At 38.7% G+C, this 20,587-nt stretch overlaps 2 protein-coding genes and 1 pseudogene across 4 annotated transcripts in view; 1 reads left to right on the forward strand and 2 right to left on the reverse strand.

Moving 5' to 3' along the window:
* The window catches only part of LOC116673699 (zinc finger protein 431), a 193,334-nt gene that overhangs the window by 40,799 nt on the left and 131,948 nt on the right, over positions 1-20,587 (reverse strand). The window lies entirely within an intron of this gene.
* On the reverse strand, positions 924-15,271 carry cep70 (centrosomal protein 70). 3 transcript variants are annotated; one of them, XM_032505912.1, is made up of 15 exons: positions 14,808-15,271; positions 14,165-14,184; positions 13,695-13,794; positions 13,077-13,200; positions 10,496-10,676; positions 9,985-10,160; positions 9,281-9,368; positions 9,112-9,200; positions 8,359-8,449; positions 7,799-7,948; positions 7,518-7,670; positions 5,503-5,671; positions 3,524-3,632; positions 3,363-3,442; positions 924-1,531 (listed from the first exon to the last, which is right to left on the reverse strand). In XM_032505912.1, exons 2-15 carry the CDS (start codon positions 14,171-14,173, stop codon positions 1,470-1,472), a joined length of 1,581 nt encoding a protein of 526 aa, XP_032361803.1. In that variant the 5' UTR covers positions 14,174-14,184; positions 14,808-15,271; the 3' UTR covers positions 924-1,469. The 3 variants fall into 3 exon arrangements, with proteins under 3 accessions (XP_032361803.1, XP_032361802.1, XP_032361801.1); XM_032505911.1 differs by lacking the exons at positions 14,165-14,184; positions 14,808-15,271 and adding an exon at positions 13,884-14,102 and having other exon boundaries at positions 9,112-9,191; XM_032505910.1 differs by lacking the exons at positions 14,165-14,184; positions 14,808-15,271 and adding an exon at positions 13,884-14,101.
* LOC116673702 (gastrula zinc finger protein XlCGF8.2DB-like) overlaps positions 16,141-20,587 on the forward strand; it is a 325,201-nt pseudogene continuing 320,754 nt past the window's right edge.

The following is a 20,587-nucleotide window of genomic DNA, read 5'->3' on the forward strand; positions in this document are numbered from 1 at the left end:
GTTTATCTCGTTGCTATTTGGTACACATTCAAGCATGATTGTTTCAAATGAAATAGCAATTATTAACTTAAACTGGATTTTGTTTAACAGCTTTATAACCGTATAATAATTAGGGATTAGAACAGACATGAATCATATATTCAGGGTTATATTGGCTTTTCTCGTTTTAAAGATTGATAGTAAGAAAACAAAGCAAGAAAAAAGCCTAACAACCTATTGGGAAATGAAAGTGGGAAACATGAAGTGGGACTGAGTCAGCCGATACTCAACACGAGGTACAGTCATGTCTCATGCCATTTCAGCTCAAACTTTTTTTCTCAAAATATTACTTTTCCCCCCACAAAATGTATATATTTCCTCGCCACTGTCACACCAAATGCTTGCTCTTGTAGAAGTACTTGGGTGTCTGTAAATTATAGAGCGTGGTCTAGAGTGGCCTGAGATCATTTCTGTTTGGATTTGAAACTATAAATAACATTTCATAGAATATATTGTTTCATAAACACTTGCCAGGTTAAACCTGGTGCTTATGTACATGTGCTAGTAGGAAACAATGAACCATGGGAAGAACACAGCCAGCTTCAGAAAAAGCTGCTTATTAATGTGAAGGATTAGTGACGGCCTGAGGAATGCAGTTATTAACCAGGATTATGTTTCACAACCCGGGTCTATAGAGAACAAGCAACATAGTTAAGTCTCAATAAATAAATGCAGAAATAGGCTAGCTCATTAACATTTGGACGCAGAAATAAAGGAATCACAAGAATCACCATTGCAAAACCCACCAGACTCCATTTAAATAAACTGTACTTTTAGTGTGTATAGAGCCAGTCTATTTTCACATCTACATCTTTGAATTAAGGGTTTATTTCAACCCAACCAGAATTGGGACTGTTTAAGCAGCGGAAAGAGGAATCAAGATGGCTCTTGATAGTTTTATTTTGTTTTATTTAACTTTGATTTAAGTGAATTTTATGATGATAAAGTTACTGTTCATTTAAATAGGGACTGGTGGGTATGGGGATTTCTGGTCTGTTTCATGTTAAACGACATATTTTTTTTTCTATCTCTGTAGGGATCCTTTTCCTAGAATCACTTATTATGTGAGCTTTGAATGAAACATTTTTTTACCTTGTTTTTTTTAAAGCTTTCCACGCTTTGACATTTTTGTCGCTTTTTACACCGAGTACTGTCAGCGTGCCAGGTTCGACTGTCACACTTGCTTTCTTCAATGTTTTTGTCGTTTTTAAAGCTCTTCCAATGCTGTGAACAAAACTGTATAAATATATTTAAAGCATTTATTTAAGTTTCATTTAATTATAAACTTTAACATATTTGTTGATTCATGTATTTATTTATTAAGACTCAAGTCCCTGTGACTCATTCATCAAATGTAGACTCCTTACTCCAAACAAAAGGCCTCACTTCACATAAAACAGAGCTCTGTGTTCAGTAGAACCACCGTGCCATCACTGGGGTGTTTGTTTCAAGGACTGCAGAGCGGGAATGATGGCGTCCAGGTGATTCACTCCTGAAAAACATGCACACACAAATAAGTGGGGTCATCAAAGCGTTTTTTTTTTTTAAATTAATTTTTTTACATCTTCTATATCCCTCATGTTGTCCTCGGGTCAAATTGACACGTTTTCCTATATCAATGTTCTTTTTAACTACCCAATTATAATTAACCAAAATAACACGATTGATTCCACACAACGCTCTTTGGCAAGTACAAATCTCTACTTTTATGATTTTTGGCGTGTCTTATTCAATTTTATAGCATTTGAAAAATTGAAGTGGTTTCAAAATAGTATTGAGTGAAAGTTTACATATCCAGTCTGGGATTATCCATCAACATCCATTCTTTTAATTTTAGTTTAAATAATTCCTAATTTCTGCTTTCCTAACTCAAACATTAGATACCGTTTTCTATAAATGAGGTTTATTGACCATAAATCCAAAAATAACTGTAAAACTAAAGTTAATAAGTTAGTGTTACGTAGTGTTGAAAACGTTAAAAAAAAGAGAAACATTGGGAAAAAAAACAGCGTCAAAAGTGTTGAAAAGGGACAAAACGTAAAAAAAGTTAAAAACATTGATAAAAAGCGTAAACAAAAGTGTTTATGTCAAACACAAAAGATATCACTTTTTTCAAAAATAGTTCTCAAAAAATTCAAATTCTTTCTACAAAACCGAGTGCCATCACCCAGCGCTGAATACTAGGAGCTAACGTTTACGCTCAAGTTCCCCTGGTGCGGAGCTTTGTCTTGGCACCACACAGCAAACTAAATACAGTTATACTGTATATTGCAATTTTTTCAGGCAGGACAGATTAGCTGTGTCAAAAATCGTTGCCTATCATGGAAATAGTGCATATAGTGTGTTCGCCCTTTTGTAGCGGTGTTCGAATTCTTTTCGGTTAATTTCATTCACTATATAGTCTACTATAAAATACAGACAATGCACAGCTAATTTGGGTGTACATACCTACATTTTACTCGCGTATACCACAATGCAACATGGTTGTGTTTTCCCGTTGGAGAAGAAGAAGCAGAAGCTACCACGAAAACTGAAAAGGAAAAATGGAGCGGGCTTTGCTCCTCCTGTTTGTTTTAGGGACAGATTACACCAGAAACACATCGCACTTGCCTTTCTTTCCATTACAAAGAGACAGGGTTAGTGGGAATTTGTAGCATGAGCGTGTTCGTGTGTCTGTCCGTCCCTCAATCGCTCTCTCCGTGTGCCTAATCGCGTGTCTCGCTGTGAGAAGTCAAGCCAGCTAAAATCACCATGAACCTGGTTTGTTTTTATTTTGAAGTGTGCTATCTTTTTTTTTTAAAGTATCCGGCTGCACTGTGGTCTCACTGGATGTGATAACCTGCCTGGCTTTACACATCTGCTCGCGTATGGTGTAAAAAGGAAGACGGCAAAACTATTGCACTGCGCGGGAGTACGAGGACGCTACGTGCCCGGTGTGGCCGGAAAGATTGGACCGCACGGTTGCCGAAATAAATATAGCTGCCTGCGGTGTCTTGCGGGTGAAGTTTTTGTTGTTTTTTGGTTGGTTCACATGATACCCTACTCCCATCTCTAGTAACCACGATTGGAGTTGAAAATATGAGCCCAAGCCTACTTCTTAAGATTATTTTTTTGGCTTTTCCGCCTTTTCATTTTTTGACAGGACAGTTAGGAGAGAGGGGGAAGACATGCAGGATATCGTCACAGGTCGGATTCGAACCTTGGACCTCTGTGTCGGGCATAAACCTCAAAGAGGAGCCCCCCCAAGCCTACTTCGTATATGTATAATACAAGTTGATTTGAGTCTGCAGACCTAACATGAATTGTTCTTATGTCATATTTACCCAGAGTGTGTAAAATGTCCGTGATGAGGGCGTGGAAAGCAGGGAAGAACTCTTGGTGCTGCTTCACTTTTACCAGGATTCTGGAAAACACACGCAGAGAGGATTGCTGTCACGCTGTTGCACAACAACAACACGGGATGTTCCAAAGAGCGTGCGTGAACCTGTCAACATCGGCCTCTCCCAGCAGCTGATAGAGTCCGGCAGCGTGTTCAGTGGAGGAAACCAGCCTGGATACGTGGTTTACCAGCTCGGAGGGAGGAACCCTGCAGTCTGACACACACCCACATACTATCAGCTGAACATGTTTGCTCCTGCTGGACTGCAGTCCAAATATCCAAAAGTGGCCAAAAATATCATCATCGCCTTGCGCAATAAACACATCACAAAAGGCTGCGACACTTAAAGATTATTGGATTTAGTTGAAAAAGAGATTGGAGAGAACACTGGAAAACTGCACTTTAAAATGTAACTTTGATTCTTTTTTAGTGGTAAAAATCCACTCAATAACTATAAGTTTCCTCTTTTAAAATTCAACAAGCAATGTGTTGTATTTTAGCAAAAACTACTGAAAGCAGCAGAACTGAATGCACTTTAATATCTGTGTATTTGTTGCAAGTAATATCGTTACTGCTATATTCAAACAAGGTTACTGCATATTTTCCTTCATATTGTGCAGCTCTATTCTGCGATGTATAAGACCGGTTTTCCCCTATGAAAACATCTGAAAAAGGGAGGTGATCCTATTTTGGGGGTCTAGACTTTTAAAACACCAATACACACTCATGACAGAAGGTGGCGCCAAATAGCAGTAAACTGAGCATGCCCTTCCTAGTCAATTAGGGCTGTGCAATAAACAGTATATGGTTTTTGTATTGGCATCGCAATAGCAACTGGCTCAATGAACATGTTGCGAAAGGCTGAGACAAATTGCAAAAGACACTCACCGATTCTTTGTGTTAATTGAAAGAAAATATCAGTAGAAAACTGCACTTGAAAATTTTACTGTTGTCTTTTTTTGTGTTGCCTTTTATATTCAATTAAATGTGTTCAATCAAAGAATATTGGAAATAATTTCCATTAAATTTGTTTTAAATTTTACAAGCAGCTTGAATTTTAGCAGGACACTGAAGGCTGCAGAACGGAGTGCACTTTAATGTCTGCAAGTATTTTAATGTCATTACATTTACTTTGTTGTTTTATGTATACCTTAATTTCCCCTTGCGGGATTAATAAAGTACACATTATTATTACGTTAGTAATATCGTCATTGCCAATTGTCAATTCAATTTTCTTTCCAAAAAATTCCTAAAACTTTCAATTTTTTCCCCTCAAAATATTCCCATTTTTAAAATATTTCAACTTTTTCCCCAAAAAAATGTTCACGTTTTTTCTAAAATATTCAAGTTCTTTCTTAAATATTCAATTGTTGAAAATATTTAAATTATCTATAATATTTCTATATTCTTATAAAATATTACTTTTTCCCAAAATACTCTTATATATTTTCTAAAATATTCAAATTCTTTCAAAGCAATCCAATTTCCTATAATATTTCCATTTTCTTCTTAAATATTTAAAACTTTTTTCCCCAAATAATCTTGACATTTCTAAAATATTCCAACTCAAAAAAAAAGCATAAACCCAAACCTGAGAGGATTGAAAAACCAAATGAGGAACTAATTTCAAGTAAATAAATAAAATATTTTGATGATTGTCCTCATTAAATCTTTTTCCAAAAGATGAATTATGATAAGCATAATTGTACACTTATTGGGGTTGTCTAATATTTGGGTAAATTAGCTATTACCTTTTTTTCCAATTTCAAACAAAGCTTGAGTAGACCACCTAGTGGACTGAAAACGCATTTAACTATAATATTATCAAAAAGTAAAATTATCATGTAGAGCTGCGACGATTAGTCGGCTAATCCATTAGACAGAAAGATAATTGCCAACTATTTAGAAATCTATTAATTATTCAGAAAGTGTCTGTTTTTTTACCCTCTCAAAATATACAGTTACTGCTCTATTCAGTTTACATTAGTAATGCCGTTAAATAACACTTATTTCTATATTGACCAAATTAATAGTGACCACTATTTTTACCCTAGATGCTTTCCCCTGCCCCTACTTCTACTCACCTAGCTGAAGGACATCACGCAGGTTCCTCATGGCGTTGGTCATCTCTCCCAGCCGGGTGTAGACCTCGTTCATTCGTGGGAACACTCCGCTGAGGGAGCGGACGTCAAACAGCTTCTGGAAGTGAGACACCATGGAGCCCAGAGTGTACCGAGTGGGAGTCTGGAGCACCTGAAACACCCCCACCACCAGGATGTTAGCTTTGTTAGCTACTTTAGGTTAGCAGTTAGCGATGGCTCCCTCTCTCTCGGAGCTCTCTGTTGATCAGCATATCAAAGGTTTAGCTATCCCTCTGCCTTCTAATGTGATAAGTGTGTGTGTAATAACTGCATTTTATTTGCCATGTTGGGGGCAAAGCTCCGCTTTTGAAAATATGTTTATTGATTGTCAATAAAAATAAGTAAAGAGGAGAGGGGGGGTATTCAGTATTCAAATATACTGAACATTTGGAACACAGCACATCTTGGATTACAACAACATTCCATGGTAATAGTTAGGATGGATACTATAAACAAAACATCTTAAGGTAATAAAGTTAAATGAATTTGACATATACAAATCACAATCTAGTTTGCACAGTGAGGTTTTATAAAATAGCCGACATCTATGGGTTCACATTTTTAAGGTAATTCAGTACTGGGTTCCATGTCTTATCAAACTTGTCTCCTCTATCTTCATTATAAAATCTCAATCTTTGCAAAGTATGTAGTAGTATAGGATGCAAAGTATTTGACATTGAGAATTCTTTTTGAATATTTTAGAAAAAATGTAAAACATTTTAGAAAAAACTGATCATAGAAAATAGATGAAATATTTCAGAAAAAAGGTTGGAACATTTTAGAAAAAAGTTGGAATATTTTGGAAAAAAGTTTAAATATCTTAGAAAAAATTGGAATATTTCAAGACAAAAGTTGGAATATCATAAGAGAGGTTAGAATATTTTAGGGTATGTTGGAATATTTCAGTAAAAAAAGTAAGAATATTTTAAAGAAAAAAAAACGCCCAAATATACAAATATACATATATTGTTTGTTGAAATAGAGCTTATCACGGTCTCCCAGGCAGGTATTGATTTGGGACTATATTGGGTGGAAGCACAGCAGAAGCACTTCTACTCAATATTGTCCCAAGTCAATATCTGCCTGAGAATTCGTCTGGTCTTAATATGAATTGCTATTTCTACTTGTCATAAATACACAGTTGTGTTTTTGTTGGGTCACTTTTACTCACAACACGCTACCCGGCAACATAGGATTCCATTCACTACGCTAAGCTAACTAGCAGTGGCGCTGCCCGTGTTGCACCAGACTAAAACAGTGCATGCACTGAGACAAAAGATGCGTTGGCCCACCTATCTACAGCTAGGTGAGACGTGATAATCCCTATTTCAACATACGGTGGCATATTCCTTTAACAAAAAAAGTTGAAATATATTGTGATACGAGACTACATATCGTCCAGGGCTGCAACCAAAAAGGCTGTCCTCGTAAATCTATTATTACTTATACTGTAGCTACAAAAGGTTATGCACTGTAATATGTATGTACTCCACGTATTTATTACCTTATGCCCCACATTACCGGTGCAGTAAAAGAGCACTGTCGTCAGCGTAGGGAGGAAGTGGAGGCGAATGTTTGGGTTCTAAAACACAGGGCTTTCAACATGGATCAGAGTTTGCGTCCCCGGGTAAATACAGGAAATGTATGTTGGTGTCCTAGGAGTCTTTTAATCCAAACCCCGATACTTTGTTTAAACCTTTGTTGGCGCACGGCGCTAACCTTTTGTTGGCTTAACTCAACTGTGTTAACTATAATGAAATAGGCAAATGGAAATTTGCCAACCATGATGCTATCTGTCCGTCACCCATAACCTGGCTGGATAACAATAATTGGGCTTTGAGAGCCAATACAAGGGGTCATATTTAAAAGAATTGGAATTAGACAAAGGGCTGCTTTTGTGGGCTTTTTGGTGTATTTAAAACCCATCTTGGACAATCATAATTGGTGCAGTGCTGTACCTTCTCCTCACCAGACAAGGTGTTTTCCAGCATGGTGTCCACCAGCAACATCATGTCCTCCACCTTCAATGCTTCTCCAGCATTATGGCCATCGTCAGGAGGCTGCCAGGGCATCAGTCTGCCTTTCAGTTCACACAAACCCCTTTGCAGATCCTACACACACAAAGCAATTTTTACGCAGTTGTAGAAGTGGAGAAAACAAGTTTCCGCAGTTTGGTCAGTGATAAACTACACGAAGCTCGCTCGTATTTCCCCCATCAACGTCTGTGGTGAGTGTTTACCTTCAGGAGGTGGAGCTGCTGGGCCCAGTCCTCCAATGTGGGGAGCAGAGTCTGAAACTCAGCCAGCTCCAAACCAACAGTGGGTTTCTGTCGGTGCAGGCGCAACGGAGCGTTGGGATTGTTCACAACGGCACTGATCTCATCCAACAGCTGCAACAAATTAGGAAAAAAAAGTTATGGTTAAAGGGTAACTTAAAGTTTCTTCTTTCAACCTGGACCCCATTGTTTCCATGTTTTGGTGTCTAAGTGACTAACAAAAAAAGAAACCTTGGAAATTTGTCCAGTATTGAGCAAGAATGCTGTAACCATCAGCTGCGAAACAGGCTGCAATGTAACCCTACAGGGCAAATGTTCATCATCAGTTTTCTGATATGGACCTGTAGGGTCTATCTCTGTAAAATCCTCTTTGTTTGGCGATTGTGATTTTGAGGCAGTTTAACGTTAACTTAACACACAAAGATGATAAAATAGAGTCCATGTTAAAAAAAAATACATATATATATATATAAATAGTAGTTACCCTTTGAGATTTCAGGAAAGTATTCAGACAGTAGGCTTACATGGCGATAGTGGACACACAAAGCGATGTCCTCGCTGCTCTCAGTCACGTTGTCCTCGCTGCTCTCAGTCGTGTTGTCTTTTTGAGGTAATCTGCAAAGACGGTTGGTCCTGTAGATAAGTGCTGTGTTCCTGATTAGTTCAATAATACCCGGGTACGCGTATAGACTTGGTCGGCATTACTGGGAACGCCACGTTCCGTTTATGCTTTGGGGGAAAACAAACCATTCTAATTAATGAGTGTGTTAGCGATTAATCTTTCATCTTTGTCATATTTGCGGTTAGTTTTTTTGCTTGGTACAATGCCGAAAAGTTGCTGTTTGGCATTCTCTGGCTCCAATAAATTAAAATATTCGGATTATGTACTGTTGAATAGACAGAGGTATTAATTTATCTAATATCGCTGCTACAGTCCAAACTGTTACAGTTACAAGGATTTTAATCATTTAACATGCTAAGACATACTGGTCTTTACTTTAGCTTTAAAGAACAGGGGATACCAATAGACTGTTTGATGACCCCGTTACTCATAATAGAGTCAGATTGAATCATCTCATCATAAGATATGATGTGTCTTGAATCAGCCTGAAGGGGTTGTATAACAAAACACAGATGTTTGATTTTTAAAATCATGGACGTAAGTTGAAAATCCAGAAAATACTTGTGGACAAAAGGGTTAAAAGAAGCAAAAGATAATTGTTTTCAAACCAAAATGCAGTATATTGATGAAGCCTAATATGACAGCACACGCACACCTCGTCCTCAGCTCTCGCTTCAGGTGCTCCACCTCCCTCTTGAGATCTTCTATTTGAGCTGCGCTTGCCTTCTGCTGTTCCTGGTATGCCATGGAAGAAATGTGAGAGCATGACCTTCTGCTTTAAAGAGAAAATACTGTGAAAATGAGTAAACATTGAGTCAGGTTACCTTGAGGATGGCTCTGAGAGATGGAGTAACATTCTTGATTTTTGCCTGATGAGTCACGTGAGATCCTCCTGATTCTCCTTTGACAGACCTGGGGGTTAACATAAACAGCTTAGTTTCCTCTCCCAGCACCAGCAAAAAAAGGTGAAAAAAGCGACCAAGACCTTTTTTTTTTTTTAAGTCAAAACATTTCCGTTAGTTGTCGTCTTTTCTTTTCAATTAATCGCCAACTACTTTTATAATTGATTAATTGGTTTAAATCAAACCCCCCCCCCCCCCCCCCCCCCCCCCCCCACAAGAATTTGTCAAAAAAGCATTAAACCAGCTTTGCCAAAAAGTGGTAATGACACTGGAGAGAAGAAAACAACGACAAAAACTGAAGAAAAGCGACAAAAGCATTGGAAAAAAACAGGAGAAAAGCGCTAAAAAACAGCAAAAACATTGAAAAAAAGCTACCAAAATTGCCCAAAAAAAACAGATAAACGTGTTGAAAAAGCATCAAAAACCTTGCTTAATTAGTTCGTCTTTTCATTTCCAGCTCTTTAATGAATATGTTAGAGTTTTTCCACTTTGTGACAGTAAAACAACTAATCCATTCATCCAGAAAGTACTACCACAGATTAATCAAACAACAAAAAACAGCTGATTGCAGCCCTAATCCACATGCTCATCAACAGGAGGCTGCGGTGCATCCGTCGGGTTCTTACTGCGGCTCAGCTGGGGAGTTCTGCCGGCTCGCTGTGGTGCAGACCTGCTGGAGGGCGTGACCCTGGCGAGCCAATCGTTGCTCTTCTTCTTTGACGGTGAAATACAGTTTCTTCTGAAGCTGAGCGACTTCCTCCCTCTGTTCAGACAGCTTCTTCTCCAGGACCTGACACCGCTCCTACACACGACAGATGCTTCTTAATGAGAAGAGCAGATTCTCTCACAATAGTCCCCATTTGTTAATTTTAGACTTTTAGAATTATTATTATTATTTTTTTTTTAAAAGCTCTGCAGCATCTTTAACCAAAAACATTGAAAGAAAGAGAAAAAAAAAAGCGTGGAAAACTGATGAAAAAAAAACCCCGCAAACAACCAAATCGAAAAAAGGAAACTAATACGTCAGAAGCGCTATATACGTTCATTAATTTTTTTTTAAAGAGTAAAACTATGATTGCAGCTTGTTAATTGTGAATCTTTACTGTGATAAAGTGTGTGGGCAGTGTGCTGACGTGCCTGTGCGTCCTGGTTGTCCCGCTGCAGCTGTTGTGTGTGGCTGTGCTGTTGGACAGCCTTGGCGAGGTAGCGGTCCTCCAGGTCCTGGACTCTGATCCTCACCACGGCCAGCAGCGCCTCCAGCTCAGCGGCCCGCTCACACTGCTGAGCTGCTCCAAGAGTGTGCTTGTGAGCCTCCTCTCTACAGACAGACAGATAGACACACACACACGCACACACACAAAGACAGACAGACAGACACTCACACAGAGACACACACAGAGACACACACACAGAGACACACTTACACAGTGACACACACACACACACACAAAGACAGACAGATAGACACTCACACAGAGACACACTCACACAGTGACACACACACAGAGAGACACACCCACACACAGAGAGAGAGAGAGAGAGAGGGAGAGAGAGAGAAAAACACACACACACGCATTAGAGAGAGATGGTTTTTTTTGGTCAGTTTTTGTTGCTTTTCCAACATTTTGTACTTTTTTGCAACACTCATGTTTTTTTTTGTTTTTTTACGTTTGTTGCTTTTCAGACATTTTTTTTTAATTAGATCTAGAGGTGGGCAATATATCGATATATTGATATCGTGATATGAGACTAGATATCATCTTACGGTTTACATATTGTAAAAAGTGTTGTCTTTTCCTGGTTTTAAAGGCTGCATTGCAGTAAATTGGTGTCATTTTCTGACTGCTGTAACTGTTTTACTATTTGTTTTTACCCACATAGTCCTTATATCCAATTAATTAGGGCTAAACAGCCTAATTAACAGCCCTAATTCCATTACAGACATCACAAGACTAAACTAAACAATTTCCAACAAATCACTTACAATAAGACTGTACTTTCCCCCTACAATAGCCTTATAGCATTTCTCTGCACTCAGTGATTGGTCTCTTCGGGAAACGGTGTGCAGAAACATGAGCACAACTGTCAGCTGGTTCCAGTCTCGGGCTGAGAGACTTCTTCTGACGGACAGCTGTGTCTCTGTGAAATGGTCTGACGAGCTGAGATGACAGGAGGACAGGTGGTGGGCACACGCTGCAGATCCATTATTAAGTAGTAACGGACACTGCAGGCACAGGTACGCCACGAAAGACCCGGTTTCACTTCCATCTCATATCAATCCACACATTCCAGGAACGTATTGTCATGCCTCTGCCTCGAATGTGACCGTGGACCTCTTTTTATTCGGTTGGATGAGACTATGGAGCAGCGCGGATGTTGAAATCGGATTCTGCTTTAAAAACAGCATTGCTGTCTGACTTAAAAAAAAATTAAAATGACGCTGAGTTGTAAACTTTGACCAGTTATTTGTGCTAATTAAAAACAGCTAACACTGTTAAATGCTTTTCTCCTGGGACAAAGACCTAAATTTATAAAGGGTACGATCATGGACACTGTGGATAACACACCCAGACTACATTGTCATTTTTTAGTCTTTGAAATAGTTTTTGTATTCGTTTTGCATCTATTTTTTTAGTAGTTTTACATTTATTTTTGGCCGTTTTGTGTCTCGTTGCCATGTTACATCTATTTTTAGTTGTTGCGCCTCCTTGTGTTGGTTTTTCTGCATCTTCTTACATCTGTTTTAAGACTTCTTGGGCTCTATTTTAGCGCCTGGCACAAGTATACAATCCACTTCTGCTAGTTTAACAGCGGAAAAAATGGCGCCAGGCGCATGGTTCAAAAGGGTTGTTCTTACGTTTCTTAAGGTGTTTTAGGTGTGACTTGCTATCAACCAATCAGAGTGTCATCTCCAATTCCATATGAAAGCCAAGCGCGTTTGTACCTTGGTGCATTGCTATTATGATGGCGGCTTTACTAAGCAGGAAGGAGAGAAGAAACTGATCTGCTCGTGCGTATAGTGAAAGCAGATCATAGACTACTATTTCACATTGTACTATTTTTAATCTTTTGCATGTTTTTGTGCTGCTGCACATCCCTGTGTGTCCCTGCATTTTACTAATGAGCTGTTAAAATAAATAACTGGTCATTCTTGGTCATTTGTAGTTGGTAGGTGTCTGTTTTCAGTCATTTAGCTTTTCTGTGTGGTCATCTGTCTCTCTGATGTATGTTTTACACCTATTTTTGGTTTATTTTGCTCCTTTTCGTAGTCATTTTGCGTCCATTTTTGGACGCTTTACGCTTCTCAGTGGTCGTTTTGTCTCTCTCTTGGTGACCGTTTTAAATCTGTATTTAGAAATTTTGCATATACTTGGTGTCATTTTGGGTGTCTTTCTCTGTTTGGCATTTTGTATAGTAATTTTGGGTCTCCTTGTAGTTGCTGTGCATTTATTTTTAGACGTTTTATATTTCTGTGTGGTTTTGTCTGGCTTTAGTCATTTTTCAGTTTTTATGCATCTCATTTGAATCATTATGCGTCTGCTTGCAGTCACTTTGCATCTAATTTAGTTGTTTCACGTGTTTTTGTGGTTGTTTTGTGTCTCTTTGTACTCAGTTTGTATTTGTTCTGTATGTTTGCGTCTTGTGAGTTTTTTCCTTACGACCTCTGTAAGTTCGGCCCATTCAGAGATCCGTCTGTGGGTTTGATTGAACGACTCACTTGAGTTGGTTGTTGGACTTGACGAGCTCCTGGACCAGAGCCTGTCTTCTCTCCGAGTCTGTGAGCATCATCTTTAGAGTCCTCCTGATCTCACTGGCCGACTTCCTGTCCAGCAGAATCAGATCTAAGGACACACGGAGAGTCAGAGGCATCTTGTCCTTACACAGAGACAAAAATAAACAACTAAAGGAGCAACTTTCAAACAGTGTACATGTTTCCTTTTTGTCTTTTGGTTGACACGCTCAAACAGAGTCCACAGATTTCTTACTTTTGTCACGTTTATTTTCCTTTCTCATTCAGACTTCATCGTGTTACGTTTTTTTTTCCTTCCCACTAAGAAACTAACGCGTAGATGGCGTAGTTAAACAACTTCACAGCGGTACTCAACGGTCAACAAATAAGAATAAAAATTGACAGCTCAACACAGCGCCACTAGTTTTGATGTTATAATGAGGCTAGTTTTGCTCTCAATAACAGTGTATATCTATGCACAATTTATCAAAATGAAAGTTTATATCAAAAATCACATTTGGGCAAACATGCTTATAAACTTTTTTTTCCACAACAAACAAAAAACAATTGTATTTTCTACACAATAAAAAAAGGACGGACTCTTACCTGAAAGATTCTTGTTCTCTACAGGATCTGCAAAGCACACGGGCTTAAAACCGTGGTGCTGCAGAAGTTTATTCACATTGTCCCATTCTACCTGCTGTTCCTGCAACATGCACACAGAAACACACACTCAATAAGCAGACAACCACCACAGAGCAACATGTGCAACTGCTGAATAGGTCAAAGATCTACCTGGAACTGCCTGGAAGTCCACACATAAACATAAGAAGTGTTATTTCTGGACTGTACAAAAGATGCTGTCCTGTTGTCCATGACTATCTTTCAAAATGAAAAGTCTTGGGCTGAAGCAGAGCGAGCGCTCATCACCTGAGTAACCACAGATCAGGTTTCTGCACACTCAGGCTTCAGCTACTTACTGAAACACGATCTGTCCATACCCGCCACTATAGTCTCTGATGCAAAAATAATAAAATAATAATAATAATAATAATGTTTGGCTAATGTTGACTTACCTGTTCCATGGTTTCTCACACTGCAGGAAATAAAACAGAGAGCAACACGTTAGCTAGTTCAGAGAGCTGCAGTGAGATCCAACTACGCTACGGTTTTCCAAAGCCGAACCCCATTTAAAAATCAGACAATTAAAAGGTAGCTGGACTCTTGGTAGCAACACATACGTCCGAATTAGAAAACAACAAATAATTTAGGAGTCTTAAGGTTATTCTGCTAAATTCGGCACTGAAATAGCCAGCCAAGCGAGCCTTTTATTACCTAAAACAACATTCATCATCAGGCTCTATTCTAACAAACAGCAATGACAGCTAGATTTGAAACAAGCGCTCTATTAATGCAAGTTGAGTGATTTGCATTACAGCTATAACCAAGTCAACACTTTCAACTGTAATTTAGTTAGCTTCTGCAGCTAGCGTTACCATCAACGTTACTAACTCCAGATAGAGTAACTATCTGGAGTTAGTAACGTAAGCTAGTTCAGTTAGCTTATGCAGCTAACGTTACCGCTTCATATTAGCTGTGTATTTACTGTTAGCGGACTACTTTAGATATAACCAACTGTCAGTGCTGCTGTTACCAGCTGCCAAGTGTTTACCAGCAGATAGTTTAACCACAAACTGGATAAAATTTTAAGTTTTTTACCTGTTTGAGTAGCTATTTACTCATGATACACGTCGTCCGCCATTCAAACGAGGGCGCTGTGTGACCTAAACCAATAGAGACGAAGTCCCTCCCCTTCCGGTGGACCGCGATGGGGATATATACAGTACAGGCCAAAAGTTTGGACACACCTTCTCATTCAGTGCGTTTCCTTTATTTTCATGACTAATTCATTGTAGATTCTCACCGAAGGAATCAAAACTGTCTCAGTTACTGTCTGTAAAAGAAGCGAGGTTACCCGTAGGGAAGAGGTTATTATTTCTAGACTGAGGATTGGTCACACGTTTCTGACCAGCACTTTATTTATGTTAGGAAAACCCCAGAGTGACCTGTGTTCATGTCAGAAATCTGTTTCTTGTTGAAAATATGACCGCCAAAGACAATATCTAATCAGAGAAATGCGAGACAATTCAATTCAAGACATTGGCTTGGAAGACATCTCTCTTAAAAAGTATTTTAGAAGTAGGGTTCTTTTTTTTTAATTTTTCAGTTAGTTCACACATTTTTGTTAAGTACATACATACCACATGTGTTCATTCATAGTTACCTACTAGATTTGGAGAATAGATGCCTCCCTTTGTCTTCTTGTTCCCAGAGCTGTTGCCCTTTTATAAATCAATGCTGGCCTCTACATTTTTCTTATGAGCGGCTTCCTTTGCCAACCTATCAGCCTTTACATTTGTCGCAATATCTACATGAACTGGGACCCATGTGAGTGATATTCCTACCCCTCTCCTTGTCACCTCTCTAATTACCAGAAGAACCTCAAGGTCTTGTCGACTCTTTGATGACCCTTTCCCAATACTATTGATAGCTGACACCGATTTACTACATATCAACACTTTATGGTCCAGAATCTGCTCAGTCCATCGCACTGCCATCAGGATTGCATAGAACTCCACTGTGAGCACACTTAGGACATTTGAGGTTCTCTTACAGGCTTGGACATTCCACCCCTGAACAACAAAAGCTGCTCCTGTAGCACCTGTTTCTGGATCCATTGAACCATCAGCAATAATGTGTTCCTGATATCTGTCTATTACATGCCCATGGAATTCACGCATCAAATCTGATTCAGGATTATCTGACTTAATCCCAAGTATCTTCAAATCAGTCTACAGGACAGAGAAACTGTTGGCCACAGTACTCTTGGACAGTTTTTATTTTTTTGCATTTGTTGGGATTGTATGCTAGTCTGATCCACACTCCATTTCAGAAGGTGGCGATAATGCGCACCAAAGGTTGTTTGCCATCCGCCAAAATGCGTCAGTAGAAGAAGAAGAATACGAGTAGCGGAAGTTTTGTTTGTGTTTCCGGGTGCCAGAACCCAGTTCCCAGTTTTACCCATGGATGTATTAAGAGAATAAACCTGTTGATAAGGACGGGGGAGTAAAACGCTTCCCCCGTTTAGTTTTCTGAAGAAAGTAACATCACCAACTGGTGGATGTGGGTTTAAAAACACGAAACGAAGCTACAGAGAGCCGCTGTGTTTTCTTTCTCCGACCGGAAACGCGTTGTTGCTGGGAGTCCGTGCGCTAAGCTAACGTTAGCCGCAGCTAGCTCCTGCTAAGCTAACGTAAGCCGCAGCTAGCTCCTGCACACTCGTGCTAGCGTGTTATAAGTGGCGTATTTTACCCAAATGCAGGTCGAGGAGAGGCCCTTCAACATGACCTCTGAGAAGAAACCGTCTGCGGAACAGCGGGGAGGTGGGAGACTGTTAAATATATTTCATATTCTTCATTGAAACTATGTCAAATCAACATTCCGTTGTCAGCATTAATGCTGCTAGTCGGAGTTCCGAGTAGAAAGTCAGACGTTGCCTAGCAACATCCCTTTCCTCGGTTTTCCGAACTCGGAACAACAACAATAGAACGCAGCATAAGTCACTGGATCAACATCAAACTCTCCTGTTGATTCTATCATTTTGCACCCTGTTTTGAAATTAAAACAACGTTAAAATCAAGTCCATTGATCATCTGAATTTCAATGTTATTTCAATGTTTTTTAGGAATATTGAAACAATGTTGAAATGTCTGAACTAAGGATGAATGTGATTTCAATGGAATTTCAATAATTATTAAGCCATGCAATGATTGCTAGAAAATGTAAAGCCCATAATGAAATAGCCTAAAATGAATATCCTTCTTTATCCACAGCGAGGATGATAAACAATTTGAATTCCAAAAGCCAAGGGAACTTTATCAGGATGCGTAGTATCCTGATCCATGAAATAACTGGCATTTAACAGTAAAAACCGGCCTGCCTCTATGGGAATTTATCATAGCGGTGTGTACTTATGCCCCCTGTATTTTAAGAAAGAACCGTTATTTACATACCTTATTTATTCACAAAGAAAATTGGTGTCCTTAAAAGGTTGGATTTTCCTAAATATTTTTAATTAAGGCATTAAGATCAATTTCTAAAAAATGTTTTTCTTTTTTTTTCCTCTTTTTAAGAATTTCTTTGAATGGTCTTGCCTTTGCGGTGTCGGTTCCTAAATTATGGAATGGTCTGCCTCTGCACATGGAAAGGCCTCTTCTTTGTCTGTTTTTAAATCACGTCTTAACCTTTTGTGTTGTCTTTCTGTCAACCTGCAACTTTGTGTTTTTCTGGGTTGAAATTTCAACATTTTGTTCTTTTCTACACTTTGACATTTTTGTCAATTTTATTCAAATTTTGTCACTTTTGACATTTCAAAAAAAATTGTTTCAGTCAATTTTTTTAACAATTTCTTTGTCGCTTTTTCCAATGTTTCTAATGTTTATTGGTTACTTTTTCAGATTTATTTTGGTCACTTTTTCATTTAAAAAAAAAAATGTTTTTGATGATTTTTTTCTCCCCTGCTTTTTTGTAGTTTTTATTTTTAGTTAATGTATTTTTTGTCATAGTTCTGATTTAGAAAGTTTTTGTAACAAAGACAACAGGAGGGTTAAAACCCACCTCTTCTCTGTGGTAAGATGTCAACATCATTTACTTCATTTAATAATTTAGTTTAATTGCTTTTTATTGCGCCGTTATTAGCTTTACTCATGTTATATGTTATGTTGTATTTTTGTATTTTTCCGTACAGCACTTTGGTCATCTTTGGTTGTTTTTTAAAGCGCTTTACAAATAAAGTTGGATTGGAATATACGAATTTGCACTTGGTGAGTAAACAGGTCAACATAACTTTTTAACACCAAAATGTACATTTTGACGAGTTTAATTATACATTTGAGTAGTAGGCCTAATAGGCTCAATAATTCATATCATGGCATAGTAAATAGAGCCCAGCAACAGACTTTTTGTTTTGTTAATGGGTTTTTGTTTAAAGGACTTTAAGTTTCATATCATTCCTCTGTTCTGTTGTAACAATAGAACAAATTATAATATTTAAGTGAGAACTCATAAATAACTACAAATAACTAATGTTAGGGAAATCTCTTTATGTTTTGTAACACATTTTGGGATTTTTGTTTCAAAGAACATATCGGGCGATATAGCGGCATATTTGATTATTAAATAACCAAATATTTGTATTGGTATAATCCTTAAAAATCCTTTAATGGTCAGGCTCTAATAGTTAACCAGAATTATTTCATAGGCTACATTTATATCTGAAAAATATGGTATGGAAATGTATTCAGCATAATTCTTAACAGGCAAATAACACCTAAAAGTACAATTTGAACATTTATAACCTAACCTGGCATCGGCTCCGTTTTGGCGTCACTGTGGTTGCGCAGTGCTGCTCAGACCGTGCCCCGCTGCCCTTTTCCCTCCATAAACTCTGCTCTCAGTTCCTCTGCCTGTTGCTGCATGAACTTTGCTGCTTGCGCACTCTTTGGAGAGGATGTGTGCGATGATTCCATTCAGTTGTAGGATGTTTAAAGTTTTGTGAACACGTAGACAGCCACCGGCCATCTACGCTTGCTTTCTGATTCAGGCCAGAGTCCATCCCAACGTAGTTATTGTAGTGGCCTAAGTAGAAACTTGTTACTCGAGGCCACTTGTGACGTTACTCTGACAGAGACGATGATAGTTACTGGGCAACCAATATGCATCTTCAACCGAGCAAAAGATTAAAAACAATACTCCGAAAATAAGAGCAGTCAATGACCTTGAATGGGCAAAATAGGTAAAAGTGATTGTAGTTTCTTTGCCTTTTGTGCAATGTTTATAAATAAAACAATTTTAAATGAAAATATAGACTATTTTAGGAAAAGTCAAGTACCAGAATTCTTGTATTTTTTTATTCAGTTAAGTTATTACGCATAAATTTCAAAACGTATTCCCTACTCGAAATAAGCACTTCATCGGTTTCCTGCTGAGACCCATGGCTTCAGATTTAGAGCTGCTAATCCTCATCCCAGGCACTTCTCTAAAGGGTTAAAGGCCCCAGCTGGATGTTGCCATCAGGACCACATCATCTGCAAAAAGCAGCGATGAACCCCAGTCCACCAAACTGCAATCCCTTCCCAACATGCCTATGGTTCGATATCCTGTATCATGAATATTGGATTGCTGTCAAAACATAGCCCTTGCCAGGGCTCCAGACCATTTCTTGAGAAAGTGTGAGTAATTTTTGCACTTGTGCAACATGCAAATATTTTTTAAATAGTTCATGCTGAAAAGGAGGAGAGTGAAATTGCCAGCGTTGGCCAATGTGTGTAGAAGTGGAAGGGTCCCTGAGTGATAAGTCAACTGCTAGTAATGTCACTACGCTTGTGTGTCTCACTATGGTAGCGTCACACTCATCAAATGTTGCACAGCAGGAGTTAGCCGTAGCCTGATGTTAGCCCTCCTCGCTTTTATTAACGCTATATACGCGGCTTGCCTGCACTACCGGTCAGCGGAGCTCTGTTTGTCCGCATTTAATTTAGTATCTCAGAGAAAATGTGAAATATCACTTACAGTGCTGCTCATGAGTTTAGGAACCCCTGCTTAAGTTGACTAAAAAGAGGAATAAAAAAATCATCTTTTGGAAATTGATCTTATTGCCTTGATTAAAAAAAGGAGGAAAAATCCAACCTTTAAGGACACCAATTTTCTTTGTGGATGAATAATTGTAAATAAATAAATGTTCTTCCTTAAAATACAGAGGCATGAGTATATACACCCCTATGTTAAATTTCCATAGAAGCAGGCAGATTATTGTTTTTAAAGGCCGGTTATTTCATGGATCCAGGAAACTACGTCATCACATACCCTTCACCATACATAGAGATTGGCTTGGGGAACTTTCCATAAAAGCATCTCTCAATGCAAATCAAACCAGCTAATAGGCTAACTGAAATAAAGCCTATGGTTTCCGCCCCTTGAGGAACCTAAGACCCTGAGACCACAGCTCCCCAGCGTAGCTTCAGCAATGGACGCTTTGAACATTGCCCACATTTAATCCCCCAGCCTCCACAGGGATGCCCAAAAAGCTCCGCCGGAGGTGTGAGTTGAAAGTCTGTCAGACGGGGCCTCCTCCAGACTTTCCCAATTCACTCACACTACCCAACACCCAGAGTATCCAAAACGTGCAGCCTCAGATCAGATAATACAATTACAAAATTGACCTTCGACCTAAGGGACTCTGGTACCAGGCACATTTTTGAACCTTGGACCACATTTTCAGAATGGAATTTTTCGAGCTTTCGGCTGAAAAGTCTGCAAAGAGGCAAAGGCTTAGCGTTGAGTGATGGTCTTTGGGGATCCGAGGTAAAGCGGAGGAATTTATTATAAAGCTGCTTTTTAAATTAACAGTAATGTTTGTTTGTGTTTCAGCTTTACCTTCA

This window comes from Etheostoma spectabile, chromosome 24 (assembly GCF_008692095.1).
Source record: "Etheostoma spectabile isolate EspeVRDwgs_2016 chromosome 24, UIUC_Espe_1.0, whole genome shotgun sequence".
Lineage (NCBI taxonomy): Eukaryota > Metazoa > Chordata > Actinopteri > Perciformes > Percidae > Etheostoma > Etheostoma spectabile.

Coding starts and splice junctions, on each gene's coding strand:
- cep70 (XM_032505910.1), bottom strand. CDS start 13,964: ATGGACAACAGGACAGCATCTTTTGTACAGTCCAGAAATAACACTTCT. Junction 10,677..13,076: donor AAGTCCAACAACCAACTCAA/GTGAGTCGTTCA, acceptor GTCTGTCTGTAG/AGAGGAGGCTCACAAGCACA. Junction 7,671..7,798: donor AGCAGCTCCACCTCCTGAAG/GTAAACACTCAC, acceptor TTGTGTGTGTAG/GATCTGCAAAGGGGTTTGTG.